Genomic DNA, 18,795 nt, shown 5'->3' with positions numbered 1-18,795 from the left:
GACTCTCTATGAATTACTAAGAGGAATAAAACCAAATATTTCTCACTTTAGAAATTTTGGTTGTAAATGTTTTATTCACAATAATGGAAAGGATAATTTGGAAAAATTTGATGCTAAAAGTGATGAGGAAATCTTTCTAGGATACTCACTTAATAGTAAAGCTTATAGGGTTTTAAACAAATGAACTAACTGTGTTGAAGAAAGCATGCATGTAATCTGTGATGAATCCTGTGACACTAAGGAACAGGAAATGTCACCTGGTTCATCCACTAGAGCTATCAAACATGGAGACGCCTTGATAAGGGGAACTGAAGCTGAAGTCACAATGACAGAGGGAACTGAGCCTCAAAATAGCCCCACTGAGAACATCATCAGTACTCCTGGAAGCTCACTAGGGTTGATCCCAAAAGGATACAAGTATCAAGGATCACATCCTATTGAGAATGTACTTACTGATATTACATCTGGATTACCACAAGGTCTGGATTAAGAAATATCTGTGCCTTCAAGGCATTTCTATCAGAAACTGAACCTAAGAAGGTAACTGAAGCATTGCTTGATGCTGACTGGATCATAGCCATGCAGAAAGAGTTGAATCAGTTTGAGAGAAGCAAAGTATGGCACTTAATTCCTCTCCCAAAAGACAGATCAGTAATTGGGACTAAGTGGTTCTATAGAAACAAAGTTAATGAGCATGGAACAAGAAACAAGGAAAGATTGGTAGTCCAGGGATACAATCAGGAAGAAGAAATTGACTTTGATGAGACTTTTGCACCTGTAGCTAGACTTGAAACTATAAGACTACTTATTGCTTTTTCTGCCTACATGGAGTTTATCCTTTATCAGATGGATGTGAAGAGTGCATTCCTAAATGGTATTCTCAAGGAGGAGGTGTATGTTAAACAACCTCCAGGTTTTAAAAGCAAGGAGTTTCCTGATTATGTATACAGATTGGACAAAGCCTTGTATGGATTAAAACAAGCTCCAAGAGCTTGGTATGAAAGACTGTCAAAATTCCTATTGGAACATAGTCATACCAGAGGTAAAATTGACAACACTCTTTTCTTGAAATCAAATGGTAAGGACTTGTTGATTGTACAGATATATGTGGATGCTATTATTTTTGGCTCAACAAATATGAGTATGACTCATGAATTTGCCAAACTCATGAGTAGTGAATTTGAGATAAGCATGATGGGGGAGCTGAATTACTTCTTGGGCTTGCAAATAAAGCAGTCAGCCTCTGGGACAATGATTCACCAACAGAAGTATGTTAAAGAGCTTCTTAAAAGGTTCTCCATGGAGGAAGCAAAAGAGATCAGCACTCCTATTGCCACTGCCACAAAATTAGACTTGGATGAAGCAAGATCAGATGTTGAGCAAAAATTATATAGAGGAATAATTGGTTCATTATTATATCTCACAGCAAGCAGGCCTGATATTGTGTTCAGTGTAGGGCTGTGTGCTAGATTCCAAGAAAAACCAAAATAATCTCAATTAAAAATCTGTGAAAATAATTCTTAGATACTTGAAAGGAATCACTGATCTTGGATTGTGGTACCCTAAAGGTAGTAACTGTAATTTGGTGGGATACTCAGATGTTGATTATGCAGGTTACTTGGTGGACAGGAAAAGTACTACTGGCATGGCACATTTTCTTGGATCATGTTTGATTACGTGGTCCACTAAGAAGCAAAATTCAGTAGCCTTGTCAACAGTTGAAGCTGAATATGTTGCTGTAGGTTCCTGTTGTGCTCAATTGTTATGGATTAAGCAACAACTTAAGGACTTTGGTATTGATGTAGGGTGTGTCCCTATTTTTTGTGATAACACAAGTGCCATAAACATAACCAAAAATCCTGTTCAACATAAAAGAACTAAGCATATTGATATTAGACATCACTTTCTTAGAGACAATGTTGAAAAGGGTCTTATATCAATCATGTTTTGTTCGACTGAGAAACAAATTGCCGACATCTTCACTAAGGCCTTGAGTAAAGAACATTTTGAAAAAAATAGGTTAGCCTTGGGGATGATTAAACTTGTATAATTCTCTGTCAATGGTTGATTAGAATAGGTTGTTTTATAAGTGAATGTTGATTAATTCAGTCTCACACATTAAAAAGTGTATCCTAAGTCCAAAAATTAGAATATGTTGACTCATGATTATGTTGATTTTGCAGAAAAACTGGACCACTGAGGCAACTGTAACCATTTCTTTCAGGTCTGACTAAATTTATCTTACAGTAACTTACTAAGAAACAAGTTGTTTACATGGTCCCTTCAGTTCCATTTAAGCCGCCAAAAATCAAGGGATTTGCTCCATTTTAAAAGATGCTCCTTCATTTTCCATCAGTTCGGACTTCTCAATCATTATTCCTATACCAAATACAGTTCTCTGCCTCTTCAACTTCCTCTAAAGTTTTTCTTTAAACAAGCTTCTTGAGTCTATCTTAACTCCATTCTCCAAATCAAGAAAAATATCTTGTTCCATTATGGCCTCTCCTTCATCCTCTTCATCTTCATCAGCCAGAAACCCTACCAAGAACCTTATAAAATCCATTATCCTTCACCCAAACATCACTTTACCTTCCATCATCCCTCCGTAAATCTCTCACGAATTGACCAACTTCGCTACATTCCGTCATCTCCAAAATCCTTCACCTTCTTCAACCTTCACAAAACCCCTTTTCCTTCCTCCACCCATCCCACTCAATATTGTTGAAATTGATGAAAACCCTAGTGACAAAGATGACCTTCCTATAGCAGACTTATTCGCAGAAAATCCAGATCTCAACCACAGAGAAAACCCTCGTCTATTTTTGTTGATAACACAGTTCCTTGGAAACCCTCTCCAACTGTCTCTGCACTTCAAACTCCTCACACTAGAGGAAAGAATAAGCGTGAAGATGATTCCTTGACTGAAGCACTTTAAGCAAGTAAAAAGAAATAGGTAGCCATCTCTGATCCCTTACCTCCTCGTGCATCATCCCCTGATATTCTTCTTTGCTCAATCAAGAAGACTAAGACTATCATGGCTAAAATTACCAGATCAAAGAAACATGTCAGGAAACCTGTTCCCTCTCATTCTTCTGACTTTGAGTACCATCCAGACACCACTGCTGAGTTGGACTCTGAATTTAAGGGTCCTGTACCATCTTCTCATAAAGATACTCCTGAGGCTCATAATCTTCACTTCCAAAAATGCCAATTAACTAGAGGGAGAGTTATCAGTGGGTTTAGAGGAGCTGACATGCAAACTTTGATGAGAAAACTGAAGTTCCAAGGATGGTCTCTGTTGTTTCTTCAGGGAGATATTCAGAGGAAATTTGGCAAACCTGAAGTCTATGAGTTCTATACAAATGGTATGGGCATAGGTGAGTTGTTTTCTACTACTGTGAGAAAGGTTACTGTGAACCTTTACATTCCTGGTATTGCTAGGATTCTACATATTCCTTCTGGGGGTTGGGGCTACTATATCAAGGGAAATTGGCCACCCCTAGACAACCTTACTTCTGCTCTTGAAATTTGTAGAAAGTTCTCTGGAAATCCTCATCTGATTCCTCATCGAAGGGTTTTTAAGAGAGATATGTCCCCCCTCCATCAGCTCTATTTTGATGTAGTACACAAGATGATCATTCCTAGGAAGAAGAGAAGGAATATGGCTAGTTTTTGGATCTCACTCTCATAGAACTGTTGGATACTGAAGTAAGAATTGATCTACCTAGACTTATTCTAAAGCACATGCAAAGGGTGCTCATCAAGGAGAAAAATGGGCATGCACTTCCTTATGAATTCTGGCTTACCCCTATCCTTGAGGAGTTTAGGGTACCTGTTCAAGTATGGTCTTCACAGACTGTGAAAGACATCATAGGAAGTGTGAATCATATGATGCTACCTGGTTCCATGAGAAATGTGGATAATCCTATGCAGAGACTAAGGAATGCACTGGCTGATAAACAGGGTGAGGTCGAAGCTGCACAAGCTGCATTGGAGGCAGGACAAGCTGCTCATGAAGAGGAAAGAGGGATTCTTCAAGCTCAAATTGCTTCCCTAACCTCACTACTGGAAAGAGAAAGAGCTGAAAATGCTGATGTGATTAGGAAACTCACCTCTTTAATTCCCTCCTCTTCATCCCTTTAGCCTTGGTTTCTGATATCCAAGACCAACTTTTTGTTCTTTTCCTTAAATGACTTGTTTTCTATTAGGGTGCTACTGGTTAATATAAGTCACATCATGAATGAAATGGTCTTAGTTGTTTTCATATGCTCTGCCCCTGCTTTATCTTACTGTATTCATGTTCTATTATTCTGAATTTTGATTGTCTTAGTGATTGCCTCAATGGCCATGAATTATTAAATGATTTTTCACTTGTTGAATCAGCCTTTCGATGAAGTCAGAAGGGGGAAGAATAGACTATGCAACACTTATAACTCAATGACTAACTATGTTTCATTCTCTATGATTTTCTAGTCATAGTTCTTTATTGAGTATGTCAAGGTTGAATAAAGGATGCTGAGGTGTTGAATTTGTCATCATCAAAAAGGGAGAATTTGTTAGGAAAAGAAAAATAAAATTTTGATGATGAACACAGTGAATGAAACAGGTTCCACAACATGTTCCACACAAGTGAATCTACTACTGTCGACTGATTAGCATGAACATCCTACAAGGCGGATAGGATGTTAGAGCAAAGCTATTTACAAGTCAAGCTGATAAAGAAGAAACAAGTTCAAATTCAAAAGAGTGAAGGCAATCCAAGTCAAGATAGGAAGGACATCAAGGTAGTCCAATTCAAACTAGGAAACAAGGAAACGCGGCAGAAATTAAAAGACGGAAAAGGCAATCCAATTCAAGTAAGGAAAGGAGATCAACTGAAGATTTCAATCAGGGTTGCTATAAATACAAGGGAAAAGATCAAAGCACGGCGCGCATAAAAGAGATAGTCAACAATCAAGCAAACAAGTTCGTCCAGTTGAAGAAGAACCTAATCTATACTTCTTAAGTCGTAGATCAGTTGTAATAGGTAGGTTCTTTTAATTGTAACGAGTCATAGTTCTTGTACTCAGTAATCTATAAACTGAGATAGAAGTATTTGTCTTCAAGTTGGGGAACTCGAAGATTTGGGAACACTTATTTGGGTGAGATTTGTGTTTTTGTAGTGATAGGAATTAGAAGTTTTAATTCCTAAGTTACAAGAAGCCTTGTAATTGTTTGATTGTTGAGGCTCAAGAGTTTTAGTGAAGTTGGGGTTAAATCCTGTAGAGGTACAGGTCGTGGTTTTTTACACCTTTCTTGAGCCGGGTGTTTTCCACGTAAAAACACTGTGTTCAGCTTTCTCTTCTGCGAACTGCGTTTACTTACCTGTTCCACAGATAGGCAAACAGTAGAATCGAGAAATCAATAGGGCCCATACTCTAACAGGATTGCTTTGCTTCCCAACATCTTCATCCATCTTCTTCTACTCTTCCTCGTTGGTCAGTCATAGCGAATCTTTATAATGCTTCCAAACCTCCTCCCATATTTGCTTGTCCTTCTCCTTCTTTTCCTCCTCCTCCTTTGATAACACAACAACTTGTACTTTTCTGAGCTTTGAAAACTCCTCGGATAGCCGTCTCACCTTCTCCTTATCCTCCTTCTCCCCTGCTAACAAACCTTGTTGATACTTGAAAATCTCCTATACGCGATTCTCCCTCTCCTTCTTCTCCTCCTCTGATAACAAAGCTTCTTGATGCTTCCAAAGCTCCTCCACCGATAACAAATCTTTTTGCTGATTCCAAATCGATTTTCCGTCCATTCTTCAATTGATTTTTCCGCACACAAAGAGCTACGAATATTTTTTGGGAGAATTTTTTCAATTGACAATGCTACTTATATAGAAGTGCACAACTGCGTAGCTCTCCATATATTAAAGGGAATAGGAATATAATACTTCACCTAATAACACTATAATTTCTATAGTTAGCATATTTACATCAACTTAGTATTGGATGAGTCTACTTTTGGTTTACGTTGTTGATCTATATTTTCTATTATACAAGTACACAACTACCTAGCTATCCCTATTTAAATAGGAATAGGAAAATAATATTTCCTTATTATAATTTCCAAACTCACTAGTTTAATATCTTCATACTTCTGATAGCTGTTAGGATGGTTTAGTTTATGCTATAATGTTTTGTTGCTAGGAGGTTGTTGGGACTTTATGTATAACAATGCTCCCTCTTTGTGCTGATACACCTAGTTACTTTGGCAATGAAATCAACATAGTTACCAAGAAAAAAAGCACCGCAGGTAGAGGTAAAGTCTGTAAACTTTTTCCCCGCCTTAAACTCCACATTATACTGGATATGTTGTTGTATACATAATCAAAGTTATTGCATGGATCTATTTAGGCAAATATCAAGAATGAACCCTTAAATTGCCTCGCTAGATGTATCGTATAAGTGTCTCATTGTATATCAAGAGTGACCCCTTATGATGAGATACGTATATGATACATTTAATTACGTGTTTATCTCATTTTGAATTGCAATAACTAATGAAGTGTTTGGGTAAAATTAAAAAAAAAAGTGTTTATAAGCATATCCACTGAACCTCATTTATATGATACATCTATCTAACAAGATACTATCAGATTATATGAGGTTTTTAGACATATTAACACTGAGCTTTGGAAATGAATATATGCAATTAACCGCCCAACACACACTAATCTGATGCTCCAAGAAAATCTTCTATAGCTACATATGGAGTGTTACACAAGATACAATCATAAACGACTTGAAATTGGGGTAACTTTGCTGCTTTATTTAACCAAAATTGCTGCGACGACTCAAGACTAGTCCCTGGAGGTAACATGCATCCGGAACCAATTAAGGCTCGAGAGAACATCTTAGCATTCATTATGAGCATTCAGTCAAATTTGGAGGAAGAAAACACATGTAAAAAAAATATATTAATCTGTCTTGACGATAATATTAATCTTAAGAGGTTAATTTTCTTTGCTGTTTTGTCTCTTACTGTCTGTGCTGTTGGTCCTTGTAACTCAAAAAGAAGTGGAAACCGTCATTTAAATAAATGTTCCAGCTTTAGCTAGGACACGATTCAATGGAAATCTTTCTCTGTTTTGATGATTTCTATTTGATTGATCCAAACAGGAGGCTGAGGCTGTACCAGAGGAGAAGAAGAGTAACCATGTCCAATGAAAGCTGGAAAAGAGGCAACAGGATCGCAAGATGCTAGTGGGCGTTTATTGGCTGCAATCTCATCGCGACCTGGCCAGTGTGGTCGTGCTGATGAGTATGAATTCTCTTCTCATTAGAATCATATTTTGGTGAAAATTGTTGATCCCAATTGAATAATAATGTTATATTCGTCTAAACACAGAAATAATCATCAATCTCATTGGGCTAATATTAGAGTAGTAATAATTAGAGCGGTTCCTAGTTGCTTGTGATTTTCATTTTCTTTCGTTAACTTTGACAGTTACATCTTGGAGGGTAAGGAACTCGAATTTTACATGAAGAAACTTCAGAAGAAGAAAGGGAAGGGCGATAGTGCCCGTGGTGCTGCTTAGAGTTGCAGATAGACTCCAAATTTTAAATTATCACAAGCTAAGCTCAGAACAAATTAGATTTGGTTTTTGTTCCCTATTCAATAGCTTCACTTCATTGGAAGGGGATGATAAACTTCTTGTATCTGACTATCAAGTTTGTTTTGCATATGCTTAACTGACAGTTTTGAGAACAACTACTTTATTGAAAAAAGAATTTTTAGGACAGTTTTATCTTACTCTTCACTTTCAATGTTGCACCTGTGTGTGATTCTCCAAAAATATATATTACTTTTGGAGAATTTGACACCTACCTATTGTCATTTTTGAAGAGTCGGAGCAACATATCCCCTGCCCACGCAATGCCAATCCTATGTTAGATGGTTGTATAAATATATATATATATAAATATACATTAATTTATTTTATACTCCCACACAAATATATACTCCCATGTTATGTAACTTATCAAAAATATATTGAATTTACTTTTTGTTTTTATATATGCCAACTGGCCTTACACTATATTATACAAATTCCATGTCATCTTCATTTTATTCTTTCTTCTTAGATATTTTATTTCATTAAAGAGAAAAGAACAATAAAATTTTGGAATTAATCAATACATTGAATTAAGTATATAATGAAATGATAAAGGCTATACATACATAATACTTGCGAGTTGTAACTTGCATGCATGGCTTATATATTGTGTTTATTCAAAATTCTAATAAGGATTGGACCACTTAAAATTAATTATATAAGGATATAAAACTATGACGTCTCACCAATTTTTATGTAACTATATCATTAAATCAAAATGTAATTTAAGAAAAACATAATTGTAATTTAGACAAATATTCTACCTCCAATGATTAGTGTTGATTGTCAAATAATTATCTTAATATATGATTGTGTCAAAACATTAAATGACATATTAAAAAGGATGAAAGGGAGCAGTATAATGAGTGTTTGAGATAACAATGTCCCACGTGAAAAGTAAAAAAGAAATGAAACTATTTATAAAATGCCGGATATTTAAGGTCTCTTGAAAAAAAAAAGTCAATTTGGTTCAAAGCGAATGATATCATACAATATTAAAAGTATTTTATGGTAATTAATTAGCACGATAATTGATATCAACGTCACTGTACTGAAATTTTTGCAGCATGGGTATGAGGATGATAAAGTGACGGCATGAGACGTATTGTCTTATTGTCTTTGCTTGTCTATGGATCAATTTACTATATTTGACCACAATTTTAAGCCGAATACAACCAAAAAAAAAAAAGTCGATGAGTTTGATAACTATAAATACTCGAATGATATGAAGCGATACACAAATAATTTCAAAATTAACTCATTAACACTAATTAATCAAGTAAAACTTAGTTCAAATGGAGATGATCATATTATTAATCCATATTGTGAACAGAGTCACACGTGAAAGCCAGAAAAGGAAAAAAAAAATATTGATATGGGAAAATATACAAATAATCTCAAATTTTAAAAGCATAGATCAAACTAATTCTTAATGGATCAAAAAGTTGGCTCGATTCTTTATAATTCATCAAAAAAAATAAGAAATTTTTTTTAAAAATGACGTGGACCTCTAATAAGCCGTCATGTGGCAAAGCTATTTTCTAAAAACCGGCTGTTAAAAGTAATGGCATGAATGAGTTAGTTTTGTAACGGCAATGACATGAATGAGCCCAACTCTTCACGGATGGCACAAATACAAAAGGGTTTAGTACCAATAGCGGAGGAGGGGTCACCCGAGGAGAAAGTGTACTCATACGAGGAGAAGAGGTGGAAAACACTTGTTGACGGAGATGCAGAGTGGGAAAAAGACATCATTTGTGGGAAATAAAAAACTGTTTGTTACCAATAGATGAGGAGGTATTCACACCCGAAGAAAGAGAACTGGAAGAAAAGAGGAAGAGGAAAAAAGAAATTCTATCGATATTGCCCCTTTTGGAGCAGGATGGGATCTTGCATATTACGACATGAAAGATGGGAAATTTCCTTCGCCGCTGCCAACAGATCTTCCGCCGCCTCCTTCAGATGTCTGGGAACAGTTGCGCGTAAAAAGACAACATATTGCAAGTGTGACCCAAACAACAGGATCTAGCACTCCCGTGAGCTCAAACTTTGCAACAGATGAAAGATGTCGCATCGGTACCCTATGGCTAGATGGATCCCCCAGAAATTGGCCAAATTTCTAAGGCATATGCCCGTCAGTGTCGCCAAACGCATGTAAAGTTGTTCATACTGCTAACCAATTACTTATACTAATAATTTCATGTCATTACGTCACTCCTTCTAATGAAATATGTGTTGCCTTCTTTTACAGTTTTTTGATATTGATGACTACTTCGAAGGGTCAGTATTTCCATTTAGCCGAATCAGAGGCAATAGGGAGGCTGAAATTATGATGGAACTTGCAAACCTTGCTATCCAGGAATATAACGAGAAAGAAAGCAATGTATTTGTGCTCCTTAATTTTCTTTTTGTGATTACTCCCCAATTATATATCCTTCTCAAGTAATTGTGACTCTCCTTGCAGGATTTCAAGTATAAAGTTTTGAAGATTGAAAAAGTGAATTTTACTGTACTGTGGGATTGTACGAGACGTATTGGATGACCGTCATAGTATCTAATCTCACTCTTGTTACTCCTATTGAAACTTTTCAAATCCATGCTGCTTTTACTAGCTTCAATGATGATAGTAAGGTCCATTGTTTCCGGCCTAAAGAAGAGGTAATCAAACACTTCATGAAGTTGATGATTTCTGTCTTCCTTCTCTTATTTTCTATATTATGAGTGTGTTTGGATTTTGTTTCTGCTTGCATAAAATACAAAGTTGAATTCTGTGTTAGGATTTTGTGATACAGAGCCAAAGGAAGCATGAAATAGTAATCATTTGCATTTGCTTTTGCTTTCTGTGGATAATGCAACTTGTACTTGATTAACTAACTTTATTTTGGTTTGTTTTCTCCATATACAGCCTATTATTGGTTTGCCAAGCTGCGAGTTTTGCTTTGGCCTGCTGCCAAAAGGGCATGTTGCGGGAGGACAGGAACCATAGTTATTTAAATGTCTACCCCTTGTGATTTCATTATTATAATTTGAATATTCCATCGTATCCTGTTTTTAGGCTAAAATTTAAGAGATTATAAGACTCTTCATGGTTTATTTTTCTTAAATAGAGGAATACAAAAAGTAGAAAAGGCTTATGAGAGTTCATGATTTTGACAAGTATTGGAATGCTTTTGCTTCACTTCACCATACTATTTTATGAACAAACACTAGATTCGATTTATTTTCTGGCTTTAAATTTACTTTTAAACTCTTGAATATCCTTGTCGTGAGCCGGGGGTCTATCGGAAACAGCCTTTCTACTTCTTCGGAGGTAGTGGTATAGAATGCATACATCTTAACCTCCCCAGATCCCACTGTGTAGGAATACACTAGGTTTATTGTTGTTGAAACTCTTGAATATGTTCATAGCGTAGCCGTAGTTACACTTTCAGAAGTTGGCATCAATTTTGGCAGTTGGTTAATGCTGTTAGATTCATTCATTTGATGAGATCTGATTGATCCCATTAAATAGTGTATTGGTACGTATTGTACTCGTGGGTCACTTCGTCAAGACATTGCTTAGGATCAATGGGTCACACTACAGCACTCCTTGAAGCTAAATTTTATGTGATACAAATATCTCCTCTTATCAAGACTTTGGTCTCAACTACTCGATTTCCTGGGGATAAATCTCCCTCGGATAATCTTGCTACATCAACCTTCAGTTGAGGGTTTATTACAAACAACGCCTGTGACTCACAAGCAGGGGTACAATTTGCATACAAACTTTCGTCCCACCCCAAACATCGTTTGGCATACGCTATTGTTGTTGAATAGTATAACTTAATATTACTTCAATGGTAAAGTAAGCGCCAAGTAAATACTCTACTATTTTTTAAAAAAAAATAAAAAAAATCTTATTGCAACAGTCGAGATGAAAGCTTATATGAAGTTTGTAGACACATCAACAATCAACTGTCAAAACACTAACTAATTTCCAACAGCATAGTCCATATCACTACCTCAAAAGTAAGGTAGAGAAGTTTCTGATAGAAAAACACAAGAATTATATTTTGAGAAATAAAAAAAGACGAAATCGCCAGTTGGGCTAATAAATATCTTGAGGGGAAGTGTTGTTCATTTATAGCTGTTTCACCCGTGCAGTAAGCCAAATACACATGATAATATTGTACACAACATGAAAACCCAAAATTCAAAATTGGCGCAACATTACAATATATTTTACAAAAATTACAGGCCACGAAGGCAACACAACTGAAATATTCAGGCGCATGCGTTGTTGCACATGAGATACAACCCAACATTAAAAGGTGAAATATATGCAGGAAGACCCTACGTTGAAGAAATAAGACCTATCATGACCTGACATCCTTCAGCACTCCACCCTTCTCAAGTTCATTGACGAGATCTCTCAATGCTGGAACCTTCATGGCAAGAGTCCTGTAGAGTCTGGAATACCGGGCTCTGGTTCCTTCGGCTGTCTTTGCAAGCGCAAGCACGCTTAGAGCCTCCGGCAGCCGTGTGAATAATTGTTTCATCTCATCCAAGCTCAAATTTTCAAGAACATTTGGTGTGGGAACAACTCGAACAATCTCACCCCCTTTAGGCTCTTCAACTCGAGCATCAGCTTTAACGACCAGTTCAGATTTTGAGTTAGCTCCACATTTGACGATAAATGGGTTTGTAGAACCTGTGTTGAACTGAAGAACATTCCACTGTGCCACGTCAGTTTCACCCCCTAATCCCACATCCGCAGGATGCCGAGAAGCATGTAGGTTTTCATGAAGCCGGTCATCTTCAGGAACCAACTGTGTGAAATTGTTAGCAAGATAAAACACATTAGTTGAAAGGAGAAAAAGTATCCTAGCTGAATGACCCTTTCATATATGAATCGAACTGGAACTATTATTTAATATCTACAAATAACGTTGGACTAAATTTCTGTAATCAGAAATTATAGCACCCATATCATCTCAGCAATTTATCTTGGTATTATCACTTGTGCTTTGTTACCGCTTTCTCTATCATGACAGCTCACTAGCTCAGTTGCAGTTGGTAACAGCATCCACTCAAATATTCAAAGCTAGACACAAATTTCTCTCAATAAATAGAATGTTATTACATCTACACACAACCTCAAGCAGGTAAATATCGGCAAACATGCATTCCTCGGTTAATTGAGGAACTACACATCTACAATACTCATGAATTGATGCTAAACCACTGTATAATACCCAACATTTGGACTCCTATCTTTAGGGATGAGAAACAGAAACACCAGATATTGAACAACCACGAGCAATAAAAGTAACTACGTACCTCAACAGCATGCCGTGCTTCTTCAATGTGCCTCTGAGCACACGGATGATCAATGTCAAGCAAGGACGGCATTCGTTCTGCAAGTTCATCTAGAGAAGCTAGCATAGCTTTCTTCCTACTCTTACCGAGGGTGTTCACAGAGGATTGCCTCATTACGTCCTGTTAAAATTTATTAATCAGACCGGTCTTCCTGTTTGATCCACTAGCACAGTCAACAAAACAACAATCCAGAGGAAAGTGACTGGCAAATTAATAAAACACCTTAACTATCTTCAAAATGCCATCAAGGGAAACCAAGGATGCAAGTCGGGCATCTTCAGCTGCAGTAGAAGGATTTCGTACTGGTGAACTTCCATCATCTAATGTCAAAATTGCCATATCACTTCTCGTTTGTTGCAAAATCTGATTATGAGAGTAACTGAGTCATACTTGCCTTCCAACCATCTAATACAAATAAAATGATATATGCAAGAATAATGAATTTACAGGACAGACTCTGCGATATTCAGTAACCTAAGCGTAAGGTTATTGTGGATAATCATCCTTAACCCAAATTCTTAGCACCTCCTGGAATCAGTCAGCGGTTCAGGATATAGACTCAATTGAAGTACTTGCTTACAGTTTCTCAAGCAATTATGGTTCAGTTAATATATTAATTAGCTCAACAACAGAAAGAAAATGCCATGCAATATGGCTTTCTTCATAAAAAGAAAATGCCATGCAATACGGCTTTCTTCATAAAAAGAGATCCAAAGTAGATAATATTTGGCTATGTTGGTCCATCGATAACTAGGGGCAACTATTTAGTATTACTTGGAGATTACATACATTATCAAAAGTAGGAAGTTCGATTTACTAATGCACCTTTCTTCTTTTGGCATCAACAGCTTCTAAAGCTGTCCGCAGCTTTGCCACATGGCCAGAGTCTTCTGCCACTTCAGTTGACAGTGTTTCTGCAATGTCCTGATTAAGAATTGAATTAGAACAGCATACGTAGGAAACAAGACAAAAGAAAGACCCTAACTGGATCCAATCTAACACTAGGACAAACTGTAAGCAACTAAAACAATCTAATCCGTTATTAAGATTGCGCTTGACAAAAACTGCAAAGTTTCTTGTTGGAAATTTAAGATGCAACTTTACACATGCATCTCAATTCACTACTTGCTAAAATGTTAAATATAGCTTCGAAAGGAGTTGCCCTGAGTTAAAAGTTTTCATCTGCCACGCCAAAGCGATGTTGTAAGTGAGGATAAGCTGACAAGACACCCATGAATGAGCAAACCTTGCAGTTTTACTATGGGTACGTTGTTGAATGGTATGTGTAGAGGGAGTAAAATACAAAGATCACGTGGAACTTGGAAGTACCTTCAAGTGCTGGAGTTGAGAATTATAAACTCTCTTAGCATATTCAGATAAGAGCTGACCAAGTGCATCAGTGCTAGGGGGCATTGCAGCACCTAGTCCAGCCATCCATCCATCCATTATTGCAGTGGACAGAAGCTCGAGCTGACCCGTTGCTCCACCAACTGTTTCATCAGTGACAGAAAGAAAGTCAAAGTTCTCGGCAAGCCAATTCCTGATTTGGCGTTGAAGCTCGCCAGCCGGAGTATGTACAAAAAGAGCAGCAAGAGCTCTGTTTCCAACCGCAAAACTTTTAGCATCCTCGGTTATCTCCCTAAGCTTTCCACCAGTTACATGCTGCCTCTGTATGTCCTGTATGATTAAATTCCAAGTCACATAAGCCACTACCAATTGAATGTTAAATGGATATAACATGCACAAATAAAAAATTAGAGACAAGGGAGGGAAAAATAATAAATAACAAATAAATAAATAACACAAGCAGCACAATCAATTTCTTTTATAATGATTGTCTGAGCAAATTATGTCAAATGGTACTTGCTACCTACACCAACACAGGTACCTTGAACTCTGTCAAGGCTTAGGCAGATGAAAGAAACTAGTGTTTTCTGGTGGGATTTGAAAACTGAGTCCCTGACTACAAGGTTTGCACCCACTTTATTGACCAATGGGCCACACCTTTGAATGTGCAGCTAATCAAAATATAGCATAGTAGTAAGCAGTTCCTCCTTGAAAAGACTATATATCAATAACGCACCTGAGCTGGAAAATGCCCAGGAGAACTGATGTAATGATGACATGTTGGAATGACACATGTACTGGGGTATGGGACAGAAGATGTGTTGGCGCATTGTCTCAATATGTATTTGGCAGACAATTTGGAGGGAAAGGAATTCAAGATTCCTTGAAGATTTAGCTAACTCGGAAAGAAAGACCAAGATGAAGTGCATATTTTTGTTTTACTTTTGGGGTAAAGAAGCCTTTGTACAAGACGAAGAGTCGATAATTGATCGCACTGGGTCTTTGTAACTGTCATGAGACTAACTTTTGGTCAATTGTTTGGACTACTTAATTATTATACTGAAATTTGTTGCCGTCTTCAAAAAAACCTATTTCTTTCCTTCAAAAGACCAAATAGCAAGCTAACAGATAACCTAACAGTTACCAGAAAAAAAGATACAGAGAGGGAAAAGGGGCAGGCACGTTGCTTGTAATGCATATAAGTCACCTGATCAATACCACGGATCTTCAGAACGACAGATGATAATTTCGATTTCTTTTCTGGCTTTAAATTTACTTTAAACCCTTGAATATGTTCATCAACCAGTGCATTCCTACTTGATTCATAATGAATAGGTGATCTTCCAGGGCTACTACCACGGCTGGAGCTTCTGCTTCGGTCACTAATAGCTTTCTCCAGGAAGCGCTCAACAGGAGAAACCTACATGTTCAACCAGCAGTTGATTTCGACAGTCAAATAAAGGCAGTACAAAAACCCACTGTAATTAAAAATCTGGACGAACGGTCGAGAATCAGTTACCTTTATAGATTGCAACTCCGGCGACCTAGCAAGCAAAGATCTAATGTACAAAATCCTAACACGGGAAACAAGCATGGTATCCATCACTTTCTTCGGCTCCATTTTACGAATGAAAGCAAAGACAGCATCTCGAATCTCAGCAAGTATTTCATGCTCCCGAGAGGCACCTGCTTTGATGACTGCTGCTAAAACCTGATATATATGACCAAAACGTTGTAGTTACAGAAGGATAAGGTACATCCATTGGTTCAAAGAAAGTGGTCAGTTATTTGTAGATTAAATTGAAGCTGATGTGCTCAGTTATTTGTAGACTAAATTGAAGCTAATGTAATCACACCATCATCCAGAGAAGATTAAGTGACCACAAATACGTATAATTAACTATGTCCAGTTTGATACAGATATTACTTCTTGTTTTGACACCAATGCACATACTTAAACATGTCCATCTTGATTTCTAAATAGTTGCTAAAAAGTTTGATATTTCAATAAGGCGCCGAGGAGAGCTTATTCTGGACAGACTAGAAGACCTAATGCATACTCCAGAGAGTAAAAGGGAACAGATCGTACCAGCATCAAAAGCTTGTTTGCTCCATCGGAGATCGCAGCAAGGCTATCATATTGATCAGGATCAAATTCGTTCAATGCAGAAGTAAGATATTCGCCAGCCGGGGTAGTCTTGACCTTTTCCCCACCAGATTTAACCAAAGCAACAGTGCCATCTGGCTTATCAGTTGATGAGGGTAGTGCTAGCACATCTGTAGCATGTCCTTTGACATTGATATCATTTCTGTCACCCACAACACAAGATGCAGTTAGTAACCATGACAGTACAGAAAAGATAATGGAAAACCAGAAAATGCATAATCTATTAACAGTATACACCTTCCAGTTTCTCTATTCTGAGAAGTTGGAGCCTTTGGTAACGGACTAGACACCTGTGCAAAAAGAGCGCCAACGAGATTTATTGCTAACAGCTTTAAGATGAAACTAAAGCGCACTTTGCAAGAGCAAAATTCTCGAGCCACAATCTATGAGTCTAGCATAGATGATCAGAAATATAACAAAAGCAAAATGCACTCACATGATAATTACAAGTGACAAATAGCAGAATCTTGTTGCTCAAATCAAGGGATGTTTAACGAACACCAGACAGAGTCATTTCAAGGAACAAGTATTGACTCAGTAATTCTTGCCAACAATCTCAAATCATGATTACAATGTGTCTAAAGATATTTGATAGGAATCTAAGAGAGTTCCATTTTCCCTGAGAAGATAAACATCATAATGCAGGATATCTTCAGTCTGTTCTTTCCCATAAATCAATATCACTCTGTTTCTCAGTAACATTATCCAGTAAGGTAAATCTTTCAATTAGTACCCTTTTTCTTTCTCATGACAAAGTTTCATCTCTTAGCCACTTTTGTTTTCTATGGAGAATTTTAAATCTCAGTTAGAATTTGAGTAGGAATAGGAATAGTATATAGAATCATATAGAATCCTACCGGGAAAAGAATTATAATGTAGTGTACTATTTGGAAAAGGATTGGAATGCAGTGTCTATAAATAGGGTCTCTGTGTGATCATGTAGACACAACAATTCAATAATATTCTTCTCTTATATTTCTCACATGATATCAGAGCCTCTACGATCTTGATAGAGTATCAAAGAGCCTCCGCTGTCCGCGGGCAGCTACTACCCATATAAGCGCGGCCCGTCTGGCCAATGATTATGTAAGCAAAAGTTGGATCACTGTGTATCTGGTGACTACTTTCTCATATCTGATTTGCATAGCACCGTGCATCTCTCCGGACTACTTCGCATATTTGATTTGTGTAGTACCGTGCATCTTTCCGAACTACTTTCTAATATTTGGGTTGCATAGCACCGTGCGTTTTTTCGGTGACTCCTCAGATTTGATTTACGTAGTTCCGTGCGTCTTTTGGAAGACTCAGTTCTGATTTGCGTAGGGTCATGCCATCATTTCGACCCTACACATATAATATCTCTCTTTTTCAGTAGGTGGGTTGTGTTGTCATTCCGACCCTACCCATATAATTTCTCTTTTTCAGTAGAGTCATGTCGTCATTCCGACCCTATCCATATAATTTTCCCATCCATATAATTTTTCCCCGGACTGTGGCCACTTTTCAGCTGTCAAATCTAATAATACGGCGCATGAGCATGTTCCAAGCCAGTTTTTCAATGACTTTCTTGTTCAAGATCTACTCATCTCTTGATTTTAAGATGACCCATATATTTTATACCCGTTTCTGGCAGTTTCCTAGAGACATTTACTACTTCTCCTACCACTTTATCAATTTATTCCTTTTTAACAGAGGTCTCCCCGACGTCCAAAGCAGTCCTTACTAGTTTTCTTGCAGTAATCTTCACCAAGTCCCTCACTGATCCCCGTATTAATTACATCCATAGTAAGCTTGGTGCATATGCCTTGTATGCACCAGCTTAAGGAGGAGTGTTAGAATTTGAGTAGGAATAGAAATAGTATGTAGAATCCTACTTGAAAAAGGATTATAATGTAATGTCCTATTTGGAAAAGGATTGAAATGTGGTGGTGTCTATAAATAGGGTCTCCATGCAATCATGTAGATACAACAATACAATAATATGCTTCTCTTATATTTCCCACAATCTCAAGCTCAAGTTTTCTGCCTAATTCACAAATTATTCAAATAAATATAATGTACCCTAAAGTCCGTTGAACCTATCATATCAAGAGAAGATAGCAGTGTAAGAGTTAAACATATAATTATGAAAATATAACTTTGCTATCTCTAACAGCATATGTTTTTAAATTTCAAATGAGATTGTCACACACTTCACCAGTTAGGAACACATGAATTAAAGAATGAAAACCCTAGACATCCGAGAATGTACTTGGGAAACCATTAT

At 37.1% G+C, this 18,795-nt stretch overlaps 1 protein-coding gene and 1 long non-coding RNA gene across 2 annotated transcripts in view; one reads left to right on the top strand and one right to left on the bottom strand.

Annotated features, from left to right (window-relative positions):
* Positions 1-9,240: 9,240 nt before the first annotated feature.
* On the top strand, positions 9,241-10,874 carry LOC107849629. The gene is made up of 4 exons (XR_001668222.2): positions 9,241-9,811; positions 9,909-10,040; positions 10,122-10,315; positions 10,563-10,874. It is a non-coding gene; the product is annotated as an uncharacterized LOC107849629 (long non-coding RNA).
* Positions 10,875-11,739: 865 nt separating this feature from the next.
* The window catches only part of LOC107850548 (kinesin-like protein KIN-14B), a 30,059-nt gene continuing 23,003 nt past the window's right edge, over positions 11,740-18,795 (bottom strand). Inside the window, exons 15-23 of the mRNA XM_016695151.2 lie at positions 16,767-16,819; positions 16,452-16,671; positions 15,882-16,073; positions 15,570-15,782; positions 14,345-14,692; positions 13,841-13,939; positions 13,238-13,378; positions 12,977-13,135; positions 11,740-12,465 (exon numbers count right to left, since the gene is read on the bottom strand). Of these exons, the coding sequence (XP_016550637.1) occupies positions 12,013-12,465; positions 12,977-13,135; positions 13,238-13,378; positions 13,841-13,939; positions 14,345-14,692; positions 15,570-15,782; positions 15,882-16,073; positions 16,452-16,671; positions 16,767-16,819 (1,878 nt within the window). The 3' untranslated portion in view covers positions 11,740-12,012. The remainder of the gene's footprint in view (positions 12,466-12,976; positions 13,136-13,237; positions 13,379-13,840; positions 13,940-14,344; positions 14,693-15,569; positions 15,783-15,881; positions 16,074-16,451; positions 16,672-16,766; positions 16,820-18,795) is intronic.

Source organism: Capsicum annuum, chromosome 12 (genome assembly GCF_002878395.1).
Source record: "Capsicum annuum cultivar UCD-10X-F1 chromosome 12, UCD10Xv1.1, whole genome shotgun sequence".
In the NCBI taxonomy this organism is placed as follows: domain Eukaryota; kingdom Viridiplantae; phylum Streptophyta; class Magnoliopsida; order Solanales; family Solanaceae; genus Capsicum; species Capsicum annuum.
The sequence above is the reverse complement of the archived record's forward strand: the minus strand, read 5'-3'. Positions and strand labels throughout refer to the sequence as shown.